General features: G+C 40.5%; 1 protein-coding gene across 1 annotated transcript in view; it reads left to right on the top strand.

Moving 5' to 3' along the window:
- Positions 1-1,959: 1,959 nt before the first annotated feature.
- grk3 (G protein-coupled receptor kinase 3) overlaps positions 1,960-18,670 on the top strand; it is a 79,350-nt gene continuing 62,639 nt past the window's right edge. Inside the window, exon 1 of the mRNA XM_053339553.1 lies at positions 1,960-2,525. Within this exon, the coding sequence (XP_053195528.1) occupies positions 2,413-2,525 (113 nt within the window). The 5' untranslated portion in view covers positions 1,960-2,412. The remainder of the gene's footprint in view (positions 2,526-18,670) is intronic.

Below are 18,670 nucleotides of genomic sequence, written 5' to 3'. Positions count from 1 at the left end.
AAAAAAAAAACATGTGCCATATTGGAGCTGGGGAACGAACAACAACCTAAAAAACCCGACAACAACCCAACAACAACAACAAAAACGGAGCTGCTGCTTGATAGCTGGACAGTGTCGCCCTGCCTCGGCTGGAGCACCGGAACACACAGCGGGGACTGACGCTCTGCTGTAGCCGAGAGAGAGGCGCCTCTACACGGATACGCTCGGTAGGCAGGAGTCGGTCGGAGGACGGAGGAGAACCAGGACGACGACCGACCGACCTGCTCGTCACTGTAACGGCGGCGGCTGCTCTCTTTTCCTCTTTATTATTTAACCTACAACACGGAGCCACATTATCTATATATTTTTATTTTAATGTGTGTATTTTTTATTTTATATTTTACATCACCATAGCAACAAGAAACGGTGGTCGACGTTATTATTATTATTATCACCAACCGCCGAAAAGTAGCCGTTGGAAGCCAGGCGTTCTATCCCTCCCCCCGGAGAGAAGAGCCCGAGAAGAGCCAGAGAAGAGCCTGTCCCTCCCTCCTCTAGCCTCTATTATAAACACCCTACAACACCCAGAAGGGGAGCAAAATATGGATTATTTTATGCGGTTTTATCTCTATTTTTGAGCCATTTTTTGGGACTATTTCTTCCTCCCTTCTTCCTCTTCCTCCGCCACTCAGCAGCCATTAGCTTATTATTTAAAAAAAAAAAAAACCTCGACTAATACTCCTCCAAAAAAAGAGGACCTGCTCAATTTAAATAACCTTCAACGTGTTATATCTTTCTATTTAACCCTTGCTGTTTAGTTAGGTCTGCCTGCTTTGCTTTCCTCCCTCCTGGTTAGCAGCAGGTTAGCGTGGTAGCTAACTTAGCAGCAACCCAAATATCGATATTTGCTCTACTAGTGTGTGTGTGTGTGTGAGAGTGTGTGAGAGGGATTTTTGGCACCTTTTTGTGCATGAATTGGACTTGGATTTTTTTTGCTGCTTAACCCTACTTAAATACCCTTTTTTTGGGTGTAATTGATGAGCTGATAAGGGACATTAAGAGCTCTTCAACGTTGCACAGGAAGCCCTCAAACAGCAGCAGCAGCAGCATAAACAGCACTGTGTGTGTGTGTGTGTGTGTTGGTTGGTTGGTGTGTGTGTAGATTTTTTTCTAGCATGCAAAACATGACTCCTGCTTTCTCAGTGACCTGTGCATGTGTGCTTTGATTATAACAGCTTATCTGGAGGGATTTTTTGCATTATTTTGTTTTTTTGTGTAGCAGTGGTTTGGTTGCTCGCTGCACCAGCTGAGATATTAAGGACTTTGGAGAAGAAGAAGAAGAAGAAGAAGCACCATCAGGAGGGAAAAGCAGCAGCAGCAGCAGCAACCCTGATGATCTCAACCTGTCGCCTACTTGTGTCCTCCTCCTCCTCCTCCCTAAATTTCCCCCTTTTTTTTGGTCTCACTGATCATTTGTGAGGAGGGAGAAGAAGCAACAACTCCTGTTGTATTACAGTACAGCTGCTTTTTGCCCCATTTTTTAAAACCAAACTCTGCAGCCATTTCACTATCATCACAGCGCAGTGTTTACATTTTTAAGGAGGAGGAAACCCCCCCACCCCTTTACCCCTACCCCACCCTGCCCTGCCCCACCACCACCAACAACACCACCCTTGAATGAATCACATGCAGGAGGAGCAGCACTGGAGGAGACAAACCCCAGTTGTATTTTGGACATATTTCCAATATCAAGAAGAGGAGAAAGAAGAAGGAGGAGAAGGAGATTCCCTACAGACGTGTAACTAGGATTTAATTTTCTTTTTTTCCTTTTTTTTTTGGAGGCCACAATATTCTAACAACATAACAGTAAGAAGGAGAGCAAGTGCATGCTTTTTGCACCTCACAAACGGAGAGGAAACCTGCCATTTTTTGGGGTATTTTTGCACTAAATGGGATTACAAGGCTGATCTTGCTCTTGCAGCCCCCCCCCCTCCTCATCCATCCACCTCTCTCTCTCTTGCTTTTAAATGTCTTCCTTGAGGAGGATGGTAGTTTGACTCTGAGCACAAACACACACACAGGGAGAGAGAGACACAAGCAAGCAACTGAGGACCCCCCCCCTCTACAATCTCTCCCCAAAATCAGTCGATGGTCAGCCCTGCTGTGCTCTCAGCTGCAGCCCCCCCCCCTGTCATCACGCACCTTGGCACTTGATGTTGTTGGTGATCATATATCTGATGGAGGACATTGGTTTTTTTTAATTTCCTAAAAACAAAACCAAAACCAAACCAACCTCTCCCGTCCCTTCTTCCTCCACCTCCACCTCCTCCACCACCACCAGCCTTCATCACCACTACCATCATCATCCTCAACCCCCCATCACCCCCCCTCGGTTATTATTATATTGATTTTTGGTCGTCCCAGGGTCGAAAGATGGCGGACCTCGAAGCAGTACTCGCCGATGTCAGTTATTTGATGGCGATGGAGAAAAGCAAATCTACTCCAGCAGCGCGAGCGAGTAAGAAAATCATCCTTCCTGAGCCCAGGTAAGCTGATTGATTTCATTCTTCTTCTGCTAACCTCTTTATATTACGCTGTCAAATTGGGTTGAATCTTCTCTTTTTTTAAAATGTGTGCATGCATGCTGATGCTGTGTGCTGTGTGCAGCCATATAAGGGAGATGGGAGGCGTTGCTTCCTCCTTTTTTTTTTTTTTAGTTTATTTTAAACGTGACTTTGCTGAGATGTTAAGTGAATTATTGACTTGTGTGGATTTCGCTGCATAAACCTTAATGACTGCCATGATATATATGATCTGTAGAGCCATGCACTGACTCAATGCATGCCTGCAACTTTAAGCAGAAGTTAACCCAGTGTTAGCCTCGTCAGGATATGAAGATAGACAGAAGTGTGTAGCTACCCATGACATGCACAATATCTGTCATTTTTAAGGTGTCATTCTTTAAAAAACAAAATCATTTGCTTTCATAAACAATCAGATTTTTAATATTTGACATAGCTTGTGCACTAACATGTAGCTCAGTCTCATCTGTGCTGCTGTATTTGATGTGAAACTTGTCTGCAAAAAGCTAAATGACTACCATGATATATATGATCTATAGAGCCATGCACTGACTCAATGCATGCCTGCAACTTTAAGCAGAAGTTAACCCAGTGTTAGCCTCGTCAGGATAAGAAGATAGAAGTGTATAGCTACCCATGACATGCATAATATCGGCCATTGGTTTCCATAAACTATCTGATTTTTAATATTTGACATAGCATGTGCACTAAAATGCTGCTCAGTCTCATCTGTGCTGCTGTATGATGCAGCTCTTGATGTGAAACCCTCCTCCATGCTGTAGTGGGTTTGCAAGCACCCTAAAAAAATTTTGACCTGTGTGGATTTGTCTGCATAAAACTATAAATGGCGTCCATGATATATATGATGTGTAGAGCCATGCACTGACTCAATGCATGCCTGCAACTTTAAGCAGAAGTTAACCCAGTGTTAGCCTCGTCAGGATAAGAAGGTAGAAGTGTAGAGTTTACCTTTACATGCACAATATTTCACATTTTTTAGGTGTTATTATATCAAAAAAATCAATCCCTTGCTTTCATAAACAATCTGATTTATAATATTTTATATAACATGCTGCTCAGTCTGATCTGTGCTGCTGTATTTGTTGCAGCTCTCATCTCCTCCTCCATACTGTAGTGTGTTTGCATGCACCCTGAAAAAGAAAAGTAGGCCTTTTACTTCACTTCACTGCATCCTCAGTTAAAATCAGATTGAAATAACACCCCCCCCCCCTCCTTTCCACCTTAACAACATGTCATACACATCATTTTCTCCTCCTACGCAGTTTTCAGAGGGTTGAGCTTAAAAAAAACCTTGTTGTCTCCAGGGGGGCAAGGGTTTTTTTTTTTAGACGTGTGAATGTATGCATCTAATGTACCATTCTGATTGAAGAGGATGTGGTTAAAATAATTTGGTTATTCAAGCTAGCTACCTTTTTTTTTATAACACCAGGTTTGTAAAATAGCAGCAGAGGTTATTTGTGTTCTGGTTGTTTTAGTGAATGAAGTGCAGCTTTGTGTTTTTTTTAAGAGCAGGATCTTGGCACCTCTGTCAGATTGAATTTGCGTTCATGCTTCCACTCATCACCTTTGCAACTCCCACTTTTTTTTATTTCATTTTATTAAATGCAAACTGAAAACTATTATTGACACGCCTGCAGCCGACTGGCTCGACTCGATGTTGTTGTTTGGTTGTGTTTTTTGCAGAGTGTCATGTGGGTGAGAGGACAGTAATATTTAAACCAGAGTACGCTGCTTTTTCCTTTTCTCTTCAGTTACTTACTGACTTGTCTTGGCACATCAGCAGAAAGCAGTGATCCGGACAGTCGAGTTACATGCAGTAATGAATCTGTAGCCTGTTGATTATTTCCAACTGAAATGATTTTAATTAAAGGATATTCTATAATTAAATGTGCCAGCTCAAATTCCATTCATATATTCTAGTTAGGAAGGTATTGAAACCACTTATTATCCACTATGCTCCATCCATCCATCCATCCATCCACCCATCCACCCATCCATCCATTTATCCCTCCCTTTGCAAAAGCTTTGTAATAAATTCTCCCCTCTGGCAAATCTTCACAACAGCAGCTGAGAACAGATGATTATGTTTCTTAACTTGACAATGTCAAACTTACTCGCCAAATAACATGATTATAATATAATAACTTTTGACACAAGCGTCCTCCTCTCTGTACCAGGCCCGTTTTTCTGCTTCACATTAACTGTACACTGGTGCTAATCTGTTTGTGAACAGGTTGATTAATTGTGGGTTTCCTTCCTTGTTAGGCAGGGACTAGTTTCGGTTCACGTCAGTTTGCTATTGAAAGAACCTGCAGAAACTTGAAACAGTGAAGCCTGTCACGATCACTACTTTAGTTGGACGATTAAATTATATTATTGTTATTTTAAGACTATTTTTATGCCACTATTTGCAGTAAACGTGGTAATATTGGTTTCTAATGCAATGCTGACCTATATGAGTGATGCCAGGATGTTCTAGTTTCACTTTTATCACTCAGACAGTACTTGAAGTCTACATACATGGCCCTCACAAACCCTTAGCATATGTCTGATAGTGGGAGTGAAGAGTTTTAGGGTTTTTAAGAAATGTCAGGAGCCATTTTTATACGTTGGGTTTGAATGTGATGCTTACAAGAAAAGTTAAATATGATATAAAGAGTTCATTCACATATAAATCCATTTCTGTTTGTCTTAAAAGAGAAAAAACTAATTTAGGATCACTACAGCAGCTAAAGGCTGGAGGTCATGTCCATGTGTTGTACCATAGGTCATCATTATTGTGACAGGCGTACTTCCTTGTGACTGCCAGTTTTTTACAGCTAGCAATAATATTCTGTCGCAGTTAATTAAGTCAGAATTGTGTTAATGTTGTGTAAAAACTCAATTACTCTGTAGTAAATATGACCAATACTCCCAGTAAGTCTGACAGCTTGGTAGAAGAGACCAACTAGGAGCTTTGACCAAAGTCTAGGCAGACCTGTCACTATACTTCTGTTGGACGATATATTGTCCGAAATAATCACAATAAATGATGTGATTATTATTCAGTGTGATAAAAAGGTATTAAATTGTCCACAGGAGCTTTAAAAACCCAGACAGATTAATCAGCAGCAGAGTGAGAATGATAACTACTTCTGTTGGACGTCATATTGTCTCAGAAATAATCGCGATAAACGATATTATCGTTGTTTAAAGATTATTTTATACCACTGATGTGACATGAATAGCCTCTTAGCTGCTAATGTGAAGTGTGGCAATACTGAGGCCAAAGAAATGATCAAGGTCATGTCCATGTATCATAAGATAAGTCCATACATAGACATGATAAGTTGTATTGTGCGATAAGTCAACAACGTAATTATTGTGACAGGTCTAGATATACAGCTTTGGTTTTTCCCGTTAGCATGGTTAGCTGTTTACACCTGTTGCTGTTGTGAAGTTGTGAAGAAGCAAGCTACAAAATAAAACCTTTTATTGACATCTTCCAACCATGTTTGGTGTTTAAAACATACTGTAGATTTTACACAAGTGGCCATGTTAGCTCTACTTTACAGCTAACAGTCGGAGCTGCCATCATTGCCATGACTTCAAGTCCAGTTCATCGCTAACGGGACGATGATGTTGATAATTACCATGACAGGCCTACGAGCTCTAAGGCTCTGTAGTGAGTAAATATGACCACTACTCCCAGTAACTCCGTATTCTTCGTCCCGTTAGCGAACAGGTGTAAACAGCTAACCATGCTAACGGAAAAACCAAAGCTGTATATCTTGACCTGTCACAATAATTACATTGTTGACTTATCGTACAATACAACTTATCACGTCTACGTATTGACTTATCTTCTAGCAGCTAAGAGGCTATTCATGTCACATCAGTGGTAGAAAATCATCTTTAAATGACAATAATATTGTTTATCGTCCAACAGAAGTAGTTATCATGGCAGGTCTGCTGCTGATTAATCTGTCTGTTTTTAGTCTTTATAATGTCAGAAAATGTGTTTACCAAAGTCAAAGATGCAACCTAAAACATCCACAACCCAAAGATAGCCAGTTTACTGTCATAAAGGACTAAACTGGTAAATATTCACATTACATTTAGGCTTTCTTCCTCCAAAAAAAAAAACAGTTGATTGATCATTTTTATGCCTTCAGTATCGCCACACTTCATATTAGCAGCTAAGAGGCTATTCATGTCACATCAGTGGTAGAAAATCATCTTTAAATGACAATAATATCATTTATCGTGATTATTTCTGAGACAATATATCGTCCAATAAAAGTAGTTATAGTGACTATAGGAGCATAGGTTTATATATGTGACATTATTTTGCATTACCCGTGAGAAAAGTTCTACATGTGTTTTAAAAAGCTCCTGTGGACACTTATAACACTTACGGCTTCTCTTTCTCTCTTTTACTACCACGAGCTGGAGAAGGAGAAGGAGGCAGCCCTTAGCTTTGTTAGCCTTTAGCAAAACAATCAAAACAAAACCTCCCACTCGGCTTCTCTGTTGGATCAGGATGTGAAATGTGAAGTCTTGTAACTCACAGAACTCCAACACAGAGCTGCTTTTTTTCTTTTGTCAGTGCTTCAGAGCCGTTTTCTGTCACCAGGATGAAAGTTGTTCATTACAAAAGCTCCTTTTTTCTTTTGATTAAAGCTTTAAACAGTCGTCACATGTTCTCTCCAAGTCACTTAATATTTGAATTATTCATAGAATCAACAGAAGTAAATGATGCAAAGGAGAGAAATGGAGTATATTCATATTCAAGTTTGCTTTTAATTAGTGTGAAACTAAGACTTGTTGTGTTTTCGTCACCTTTGAGTGAACTCTTTATATCTACATTGGGTGCAGTCCCTCTGCCATGGAGCCTTGCATGTTTCTATGAGTGATACCTGTAACCCAAATTTTTCCTAGCCATCGGTCGATGAGTCATGACACGTTTATAGTAACAGTCTAATGAACTTACAAAGCGTCTGTCCTCTCTTCTGCTCTCTGCTGTAAACACACGCAACGTCGGCTGGAAGTAGGATTGGCAATTAATCGAAACCGACATTTAGAAACTCTAATTGACTTAATCTTGCTTGTGTCAATTAATGGTGGTGTTCACTGTTGCCATGGCAGCAAAGGTTGCATATCTTTAAGGAATTTGAAAACTTGTCTCCAGTGATCATTTTAATCCAAACCATGATCTTTGAAGGAAGGAAGAAAAGGAAAGGAAAGAATGAAGGGAGGAAGGAAAGGATGGGAGGGAGAAAGGGATAGAAGGAAGGGAGGAAGGTAGGGGGAGGAAAGAAAGAGAGAAGGAGGGAGGAAGGTGGGGGGAAGCAAGGGAGGAAAGGAAAGAAGGAAGGGAGCAAAGAAAGAGAGAAGGAAGGCAGGAAGGGAAGTAGGAAGAAGGAAGGGAGGAAAGGAAAGGAAAGGAACGAAGGAATAGATGAAGGAGGGAGGGAGAAAGGAAAAGAGGAAGGAAAGAAGGAAGGGAGGAAGGGAGGGAAGGAATGGAGGAAAGGAAAGAAGGAAGGGAGGAAGGAGGGAGGGAGAAAGGAAAAGAGGAAGGAAAGGTAGGGGGAGGGAGGGAAGGAAGGGAGGAAAGGAAAGGAGGAAGGAAGGAAAGAAAGAGAGAAGGAAGGAACAGTCAAAACAGACGGGGTCAGTTTGACCCGGTAGAACGACATGAAGGTTAAAACATGTTTATTTTCTCTCCCTAAAGATCCTCATGTGTGAGGGCAGCAGTGGAAAATACTAAACTAAAGAAACTGTGAAAATACATCATAGTTCATCAAGAGTGGAGATAATCCTTCATTAATCCTAATCCAGGTTCAAAGTTCAATTAATGGTGATTTAGATTTTGCTGGTGATCCTGAAGCTAGATGTCACATTTGCATCAAATCAGGCGTAGCGACATCTTCAGGTTGATGTAGCGTAGCATGTGAACACTCGTGTTATTGATCACTTCAGTTGTTTATCGACTGAGGTTCAGGAAGTAGAGCGGGTCATCCACTAATCGGTATATTGGCGGTTCGATTGGCTCCTCCAGTCTGCATGTCGATGTGTTGTTGGGAAAATTACCTAACCCCAAATTACCTCTGTATGAATGTGTGAATGTTGGTTGAGACTCATAAACTATGAATGTGGGTGAATGGGTGAATGTGACATGTCGTGTAAGTCATAATGAATAGAAAAGCTCCATTTACCATCCGATCCACCAGGTCTGATTTCTCTCTCTCTCCTCATTCACTCTCTAGCTCGCTCGACCACTGCTGCTCTCTGTGTCTGTTTCTCTCGTCATTTTTAAACATGAGGAAAGCCGACAACAGATCCTAACTTTATTAAAAAAGGAGAAATGTTGATGTCTCCCCTCAAGGCAAGGTGTCTTTTTGGCCTGCCACCAACCGACCGATTAAAACTCTATAAACTAAGACTCTTCTCACCGTCTAATGATGTGGTCGACTATTAGGGAGCAGCCATAGTTTCTACAGGAGCCCAGAATGGACAAAACAAACACAGGCTCTAATTGAGGGGCCTTTTTGTGAGTTTCGTGGCCTCTGTAGAACTAGTTGACTGAAATTTTTGAAATGTATTTATTTGGATAAATCGATTCGAGGGGGTCCAGACATATAAACAGACATTGATTCAACATACAATCATAGAGTAGACAATACAAAAAACAATACAAAAAAATAAAAAAAATACAGAAACCAAAAAACAAACAGAAAGAGGAAAAAAAAGAGAAAGAAAAGGCAGACCACAGTAACATCATAATGACATCACAACAAAACAACCATTAAAAAAAATATGAAAAAATAAAAACTGACTGAACAGACACAGGTGCTTCATTGATCTTTTGGTTGAATTAATATAAAAAGTTATCTATGTGTGCTCTTCATGTCAACTGGAAAACCGCTTTAACCGCTTTAATTGATTGCAGATAAATCCTATTTCATCCCTTTTGTGGTAATTTATGGAGCTTATCAACCACATTGACTTTTACTAGTTACTGTCCATTATGCACAAGAAGAAGAAGAAGAAGAAGAGAGTTAACCTCTTTAGTTTAGTAGCTAAACATGACAGAGGTAACGAGTCCGAGCTTCTGATCAAACACGACCAAACCTTAGTGTCAGACTGACTTCCCTTCTCTAAAGACTCGTCAGTTTCCACTGAAGAAGTAAATCTTAAAAAAAAAAAAAAAAAAAAAGCTCACAAATGTATAGTTTCGTTTTTGTTTTAGTTTTTAAAACAGGAAGCAGTCATTTCCTACAGCAGCTGGTCACTCTAGTTTTTAGCAAACCTTTCTCAAACCGGAAGAAGTGATGCAGTTTGTTGTGGACTACTTTCAGCAGCGGATTGATACGTAAGTAGTGCTTCGGTCGGTGTGCATTTCCAGCTAAGATGATGTCTTCAGGAGCATCAGTGTGTTGCTAGTTTGGCTCTTTTTTTAATCATATTTCTGCAGCTAACTGGGGAGTCTTCAATTTTAAGACTATTCCTTGATTAGATTGCCAATAAAATGAGCTTCTTTTATTAAATCTATAAATCTGTATTAACTTCTGCTGAACACAGACTATGTAATAAAAACTCAGCTGATGGTAGACACTGAACATTTCTATGGCTCCAGACTTAAAGGAGATTTATTCTGCTTTCTGTGATTTTTCTCTTATTTATATCCTGTTATCATGCTGGATGTTAAACGTGGTTAAAGTAATAATAATGATTTTATTTGTTTGGCACCTTTTTAATACAAGAAATGCTGATTTACATGTGTATAAAATCAAGTAACAGCCGTGTTAAAATAGTAAAAAGTAGCTAAAACATAGAATAAATAGAATATATAATATCAAGTAAAATACCCTACAAAATATTAATGTAATATAAAATGGAAAATAAAAATAATAATAATGAAATAGTAAAAAAAATGTACAAAGTAAAAGTAGCTAAAACATAGAATAAATAAATAAATAAGTTGATTAATAAATAAATAAATACAACAATGTTAAAATTAAACAAAACCACCAAAACAGTGTAATTTAAGATAGAGAATTAAAATAGTAAATAGTAAAAGTAGCTAAAACATAGAATAAATATAATATATAAAATCAAGACAAATACAACATTTAATGAGTGATAGAAAAGCTTATTAAAGGCTAAAGTGAAGAAAATCTGCCTGTAAGTCAAAAGTCGGGGCTTCAACCTAACGTTTCCATAGTTACGAAGGTTTTTACGTGTTTTATTTGCGTTACGTGCGCTCATATTTCGTGTCGTGTCTAGTCTCCGGTAGAATATTAAGATAAGAAGTGAAAGCTGCTCTACTGGGTCTGCTGGGTCTGCTGGGTTTGTGTTTCTCCTTCAGACGGCTTAATGTTGTCAGCGCTAAGTTTAGCCCGTGTGTTTGCAGCCGTCGAGGATCTAAACAGGATCAGCTTGTTTGACACTTGAACTGTACGTCATGCTAATTGAGTTGACTGCCTCTCATTAGGTGTTCAGTCAAGAGTCCAGCAGCAGCAGCACGTTAAAGTTAATCTGAGGACTGGCAACCGTGAGCCGGCCACAGTATACAGTTTCATTCCTGTCTGAGGCCACCGCTGGTTGTTTCACTGATTATCACATCATCATCACGCCATCATCACATCATCATCACGCCATCATCACATCATCACATCATGACATCATCCATCATCACGTCATCACATCATCACATTGTCCATCATCACACCATCACATCATCATATCATCACGTCATCATGTCATGACATCATCACATCATGACATCAGCACGTCATCACATCACATCATCACATCATCATATCATCACGTCATCATGTCATGACATCATCACATCATGACATCATCACGTCATCACATCATCACGTCACCACATCATCACATCATGACATCATCATGTCATCACGTCATCACATCATGACGTCATCACATCATCACATCACCACATCATCACATCATGACATCATCACGTCATCACATCATCACGTCATCACATCATCACGTCATCACATCATGACGTCATCACGTCATCACAACCAGGAAGAAAGAAAGAAAGAAAGAAAGGTGTTTTATATATGAACAAACCTTTTTGTTAAATACATTTTTATTATATTTTAAAACAAAGGAAACATAGTGGTGTACATAAGGGAATAGAAAACCCCACTGCCTTCTTATATAAGATATATAATATATATAATATATATTATTGTTACAAGAAATACAAGGAAGTCCCTTTAAAATGTCCATGATGGCAGGTCAGAAAGTATATGCTCAGTATGTACAGTGCACAGTGTATAATGCACAATACATACTTTTATACATATAATGCATTAGACATACTTATAATGCACAATTACATACTTATAATTACAGTCTGACTGATACTGATATCGATATGCACAATGTAGAAAACACACATGGTGGCTGATAAACATACGAGAAGGTTCAACATGAAAAATACTGTTGACTTGTATTATAGTTTGATGTTGTCTCATCTATTAATTACATCTTTAGTCTTATACTGTCTTTTTGCCTGCTTATTAAAGAAGGCCAGAGCTCTTGTGATACTTGAGGACTAATCTGAGCTCTGAAACAATCTCCACGCTCACAGTTTTAAAGTCAACCTCATTCAGTCTTTCTACCTGTGATCACTTACATAACAGGCCTCATTCTGGGAGCTTTTTGTTATCTGGCTTCCTCAGATTGTCCTCCACACACAGTCAGGCTTCATATGAGCACACTCTCTCTGCAGCTATTTATGCATGTGATTTTATAAAGTGATTTTTATATATTAGATATTAGCTTAATTATTTATTGCTCAATATGATGCAGCAGCCGCAGAGATAAAAGCCTCAGATAATGGAGCCGTAAAAGCTCCATAACACCACCGCCGAGTAAATCAGCCAGCAGAGAAGACTGTCACTAATATGAAAATGTATCTAAAACATGTCATTATGATCACTTTTATTATTATTATTATTACAGTAATGTGCAGATAAAACAACGATGCTGCCTTGTCATTCATTGTTAATGTGCTCGAGCGCTTCAGAGCAATAACTTTTGGATTGGATTGTTAACGATCTGATAATAATGTGGCTAACCGAGGAGAGGAGAGGAGAGGAGAGGAGAGGGGAGGAGAGGAGGGAGAAATGATAGAAACATTTTTTATTTCATTTCATTCCTGGAAACGTCTGCAGAGACTTTGTGCAAACGGACAAAAACTTTTATAGTTTTGGCAGCGGTGGCAGGGGGCGGCGGGGGTCGTGCATATGTGAAGCTTTTTCAGCCGCGTGCTTTGTTGAGGGAGGGGGGGGAGGGTTTGGGGGGGGGGGGGACGAAGTTTAAATGTGGCACTTTGGAGATAGCGTGGTGCTGCCACATTCTCCACGGGCCAAGGCTGTGTCCTCTGGCAGAGAGGTGAGACTTTGACAGCAACACTGGAAGCAGCAGGAGGGTGCGGGAGGGGTTGGCCGTTTATAGGTTTATAGAGAGAAATCCGTAGACGTTACGAAGACGCACGGGAGGCGGAGATACGAGGCTCAGAAGACGCGTTGTCGTATCACTACAGCTGCTCCCAGTCAGCTCGGTTAAATCAGAGGCAGAGCAGCCGCCGCTAGATAATCTGCTCAACTCTAAACTCTACGTCTTATCAGCCACCGTCAAGTCTGAGAGTTTATCCAAACAAGAAAATGAAACTGTCGGTTTTTATCACGAGCTGCTGTCTGTGTGTGTCTCTGTCTGTGTGCGTGTGTGTGCATGTGTGTGTGTGTGTGTGTGTGTGAGAAAAAGAGAGAAGCACTCTGAGCTGTTTAAACATGTAATATGTTAAAACATGGATTGTGTCTTTTTGCTGTTTGTGAAATATCAACAGAGGAACAGAGTCTGATGGTTCGGGAATATTTTCACCTTTTCACCGACTCCACATGTTCAGATGAGCCAGACTGATATATTGATCAGCTGATATTGACCCATCAGATATATCAGTGTCAGTGAATATGTTGTCCCATATGTGAGGATATTTTTAAAACTTTTTATTCATATCTTATTGTCATTATTAAGTTCACAATGAATTTTAGGGCTCTATAAAATCCCTTTTATTTTTTCTCAAATTCCGTTTTTTCCGTTTTAATTTTTGCGAATCCTGTAATTTATGTTTGTATAACGCAGCGATTATTACTGTAGTTACAGGGTCCTCAGCAGCCATTTCCTGTTTGAACAGTAGCCCCTCCCCTTCTGCTACGGAGCCAGGATGGCGACCGCTGAGTGTCCATAGTTACACACTCAGCTTTTTGACTGTACTGAGTGAAGCCATCCAGATACTCAAAACGCTGCATGTTTCCATACTTGACCTCCCAATAATAAGAAGTGAAAGTACAGAAGAAGAGATATGAGCGTAAGACACTTTAACTTTGATTTCTTTTTTTACTTAAGTCAGCGTCTTTTGACTTTTACATGAGTCATTTTTTATGCATAAGTTGTTTCACTTTTACGTCAGTATGATTTTCAATAAAGTAACCATACTTCTACATGAGAGAGATCAACAGGAAGTGAAATGAAGTGTGATATCTGAATCTTTACTGCTCTCTATACATGAGTTACAGTAATATCCAGGTTTTATGAGGTCATTTTCCCTTCTGGCTCCAAAAGAGACAGTGGATAATCATAAATTACACTAAATGACTGAACTAAGTGTATGATGGATTGTCTTTGATGGGTCTTACTACCTGGTTCAGTTCAGCAGATGATGCAGGTCATAAGTTTTAGATATTTTATATAGTAAAAGCTCATTGTTCATGCGCTGTGTGGAGTCTTTCACTAAAAGGTGCATTTTGGACACTGTCAGAAAATAATATATCAATAAGCTCAGTTTCCAGTTAATCGTTGCACCTCGCCAAAGCTAATGAAGTCCCATCCAACAGCTCTGCAATAAATCCTACGCTGATGAAGGCTCCAATGTTCAGTTTTTATTCAGCTGTGTTAAATCAAATTTATCGTTCATTCTGGACGCTGTTGAATAGTTCTGCATTATAATAAGTGGTGTTTTTATTACCACCACATGTCCAGTCACTATTAAGAAAAAATAAAGTTTGGACTGGTGCTCCTGTTGCTTTGCATGAGACAGTGAGTTCAAACCGTTGACCCGTACTGTAGATCAACTCTTATTAGTTTTAGTGGCAGTAATTCTTAAATAATCACATAATGGTTTACTGATGTAGCACAGTAAGAAGCTCTAAAACTGAGAGGACAACAGCTGGTCATCCTTCTAGCTGCAGTTTAATGACCTGCACATTTATCTACAGATAGATGGATAGATGGATGGATGGATGGATAGATGGATGCATAGATAACCCTAACCATTATAACCAAGGCTGCGTTCAGACTGCAGGCAAATCTGATTCAAATCTGATTCCTTCTCAAATCCAAGGCCTGACTGTTCACACTGTTTTTATCAAGTGTCCAAATGGGATTTGGCTCTGTTCAGACTGGGCCACATTAATGACCAATCTGACTGGTTGCCATGGCAACGTCGTCGGAGCGGAGGCGTCATCTAGCATGTATTTTGTGATGTCATGAACGGAGCCATCTCCCCAAAGATTAAGAATTTGGTTTGGTCCTCTGTCCGTGGACTGATGTTTACGTCCTCCGTTGCCTCCAGTGATGTCACCTAGCAACAACAACTGGAATAAGTCCTCCAGTGATATCACCTAGCAACAACAACTGGAATAAGTCCTCCAGTGATATCACCTAGCAACAACAACTGGAATAAGCGGGTCTGGTGTCTCATAGAGTGACGTAGCGTAGAGACGTAGAGAGACGTCACGGACAGTCAAATCCGATCTGAGTGTTTGGAGCTGTTCAGACTCAGACACAAACTTCCTCCCAAAGGTGGTTTCACTCTGGATCTCATGTGATTTCTGACTGTTCAGACTTCATAAGAGCATCTGGTTCCAAACTAGATTAGCTAAAAATCAGATATTGGCTTGCAGTGTGAACGCAGCCCAATAGTTCAACCATCATGTGTCCTCGGATCCCCCCGTAGTCCAACCACCATAATCTCTCAATATCTTTATTTGAAACACTGAATTATCTGACGGACCTCCTGAAACTGGTCCTGAAGCTGTTCTGTGGTTCAGTTTGAGCTCAGAGAGAAACTCACCAAGTTCGTCTCTCCTTGAGTGTTGTTGAGTAAAAGGAGCATCAGATCATCATCGCTTGATGTTGATCCCATCTTTCTTTTCCCCCAGGCGTGATTGTGATTCTTTTATCCTTTTATAGTTTAGTCTCTAAATCGCGTCACGCTTAATGTGAACAGTCAGGCGTATCGAAAGTCGCCTCTGAATTATTCGCAATTTCGTGCCATTTATTCGTGTCGCTGTTGATGTGCAAAGGCGTTAAATGTCACATTATCATAATTAAAACAAAAAAAAATAGTGTTTACTTATAGATGGACTAGAAAAGAAAAGAAAAGCATCATATTTAAACTGTTATAAGATAAAGATACATTTATTGATCCCACAGTGAGGAAAATTAATTTGTACAGCAGTCAAAAAAGAGAAAAAAACCCAAATGTATACAACAATAAAATTAAAAACTAAATAATTCTCCTTCTTATACTTGCAGAATATGAAGAAGTTGAGTCATAAATAACCAATCTAGCTAACGTGAGATATGAGCCACACCTTCAGCATCTCTCCTCCCTCCCTTCCTTCCTTCCCTCCCTCCTCCCTTCCTTTCATTCCTTCCTTCCCTCCTCCCTTCCATCCTCCCTCCTTCCATCCTTCCTCCCTCCTTTTCTTCCTTCCTTCCTCCTTTCCCTCCTCCCTCCCTTCCTTTCATTCCTTCCTTCCCTCCTCCCTCCCTCCTTCCATCCTTCCTCCCTCCTTTTCTTCCATCCTTCCTTCCTTCTTTCCTTCCTTCCTTCCCTCTTCCCTCCTTTCATTCCTTCCTTCCCTCTCTCCTTCCATCCTTCCTCCCTCCTTTTCTTCCTTCCTTCCTTCCTTCCTTCCCTCTTCCCTTCTTTCATTCCTTCCCTCTTCCCTTCTTTCATTCCTTCCTTCCCTCCTCCTTTTCTTCCTTCCTTCCTTCTTCCTCCCTCCTTTCCTTCCTATGAAGAATATGAAGAAGTTCAGTCATAAATAAGAACAAATGTAGCTAACGTGAGATAGGAGCCACACCTTCATCACCTTCATCACCTGCAGCATCTCCTAAAAGCCTCCTTCCTTCCTTTTTCCCTCCTCCCTCCCTTCCTTCCTTCCATCCTCCCTCCCTCCTTTTCTTCCTTCCTTCCTTCTTCCCTCCTTTCATTCCTTCTTTCCCTCCTCCCTTCCTTCCTTCCCTCCCTCCTTCCTTTCCTTCCTATGAAGAATATGAAGAAGTTCAGTCATAAATAAGAACTAATGTAGCTAACGTGAGATAGGAGCCACACCTTCATCACCTTCATCATCTCCTAAAAGCCTCCTTCCTTCCTTTCTTCCTTCTCATCCTTCCTTCCTTCTTCCCTCCTTTCATTCCTTCCTTCCCTCCTCCCTCCCTCCTTCCATCCTTTTCTTCCTTCCTTCCTTCTTTCATTCCTTCATTCCCTCTTCCCTTCCTTCTTCCCTCCTTTCATTCCTTCCTTCCCTCCTCCCTCCCTCCTTCCATCCTTCCTCCCTCCTTTTCTTCCTTCCTTCCTTCCTTCCCTCTTCCTTCCCTCCCTTCCTTCCTTCCTTCCCTCCTTCCTTCCTTCCCTCCCTCCTTTCCTTCCTATGAAGAATATGAAGAAGTTCAGTCATAAATAAGAACAAATGTAGCTAACGTGAGATAGGAGCCACACCTTCATCACCTTCATCATCACCTTCATCATCTCCTAAAAGCCTTCAGTCACAGTTACATAACTGAGCAAACAGACAGTCACCAGGATCCTGCCTTAACAGATAACACATGCTAATAACCGATGTCACGTCATGTCAGATGATACCATGCCGACAGATCTTCGGGCCGGTCGACAAACATTAGAAACACGGACGTATTGTTAGGTACTTGATGGGTTTTTTTTTTGTGGTGTAGTTGAATCTGTGCAGCTGTGTTTACCGGAGGAACCCGAACCAGCTCAACATCATCGTAGGTTCAATAACGTTAAAATGAGACAAACATTGTTTACTGTTACCGAGGCAACAGGAAGTCTGTCTCTTCATATGTATGAACACAATTATTCACAATGATGAGAAAAAATAAGCAGAGTTTCACTAAAAGACTCATTTTTATTTATAGTGTGATCTTCCTGTCGTCCTCCCGGGTCAAATTGACCCCGTCTGTTTTGACTGTTCCTTCCTTCCTCCCTTCCTCCCTTCCTTCCTTCCTTCCTTCCATCTGCCTCCCTCCTTCTCTCTTTCTTTCCTTCCTCTCTCTTTCCTCTCTTCCTTCTTCCATCCCCCTTTCTTCCATCCTTCTGTCCTTCCTTCCTCCCTCTCCTTCATTCCTTTCCTCCTTTCCTTCCTTCCTCTTTTCCTTTCTTCCTCCCTCCTACCTTTTTTCCTCCCTCCCTCCTACCTTCCTTCCTTCTTTCCTCTGTCCTTCCTTCCTTCCTTCCTCTTTTCCTTTCTCACTCCTTCCCTCCTTCCTTCTTTCCTCCCTCCCTCCTACTTTCCTTCCTTCCTCTTTTCATTTCTCCCTCCCTCCCTCCTTCCTACCTTCCTTCTTTCCTTCCTCCCTCCTTTCTTTCTTTCCTTCTTCCTTCCTTCCTTCTTTCCTTTACTTTCCTCCCTTCCTTCCTCCCTCCTTTCTTTACTTCTTCCTCCCTCCCTTCCTACCTTAACTCGAGGACAACAGGAGGGTTAAACTAATAAAATGAGACATTAATCTTCTCTCAGGATCGTTCTCATGATTCATAAAGTGTAAATCCAGCAGGATATTGAACCTGTAAGTTTCTCTTTAACAAAGTATCATGTTTGTAATGTTTGTAATGTTCGGTCTCTTAGTTTACTGTGTTAATATTTGCTGTTTAGCTTAAAAGATAATCCATCTCTATTTATACAGCAGCTTCCATTCAGGTTCATGTTGTTCAAAGTGCTTCACAGCTGATTGACAAGCTGATAATAAGACAA

The sequence above is a fragment of the Scomber japonicus genome, chromosome 19, assembly GCF_027409825.1.
Source record: "Scomber japonicus isolate fScoJap1 chromosome 19, fScoJap1.pri, whole genome shotgun sequence".
Taxonomy (NCBI): Eukaryota; Metazoa; Chordata; class Actinopteri; order Scombriformes; family Scombridae; genus Scomber; species Scomber japonicus.
This window is presented reverse-complemented; position numbering and strand designations above follow the sequence as displayed.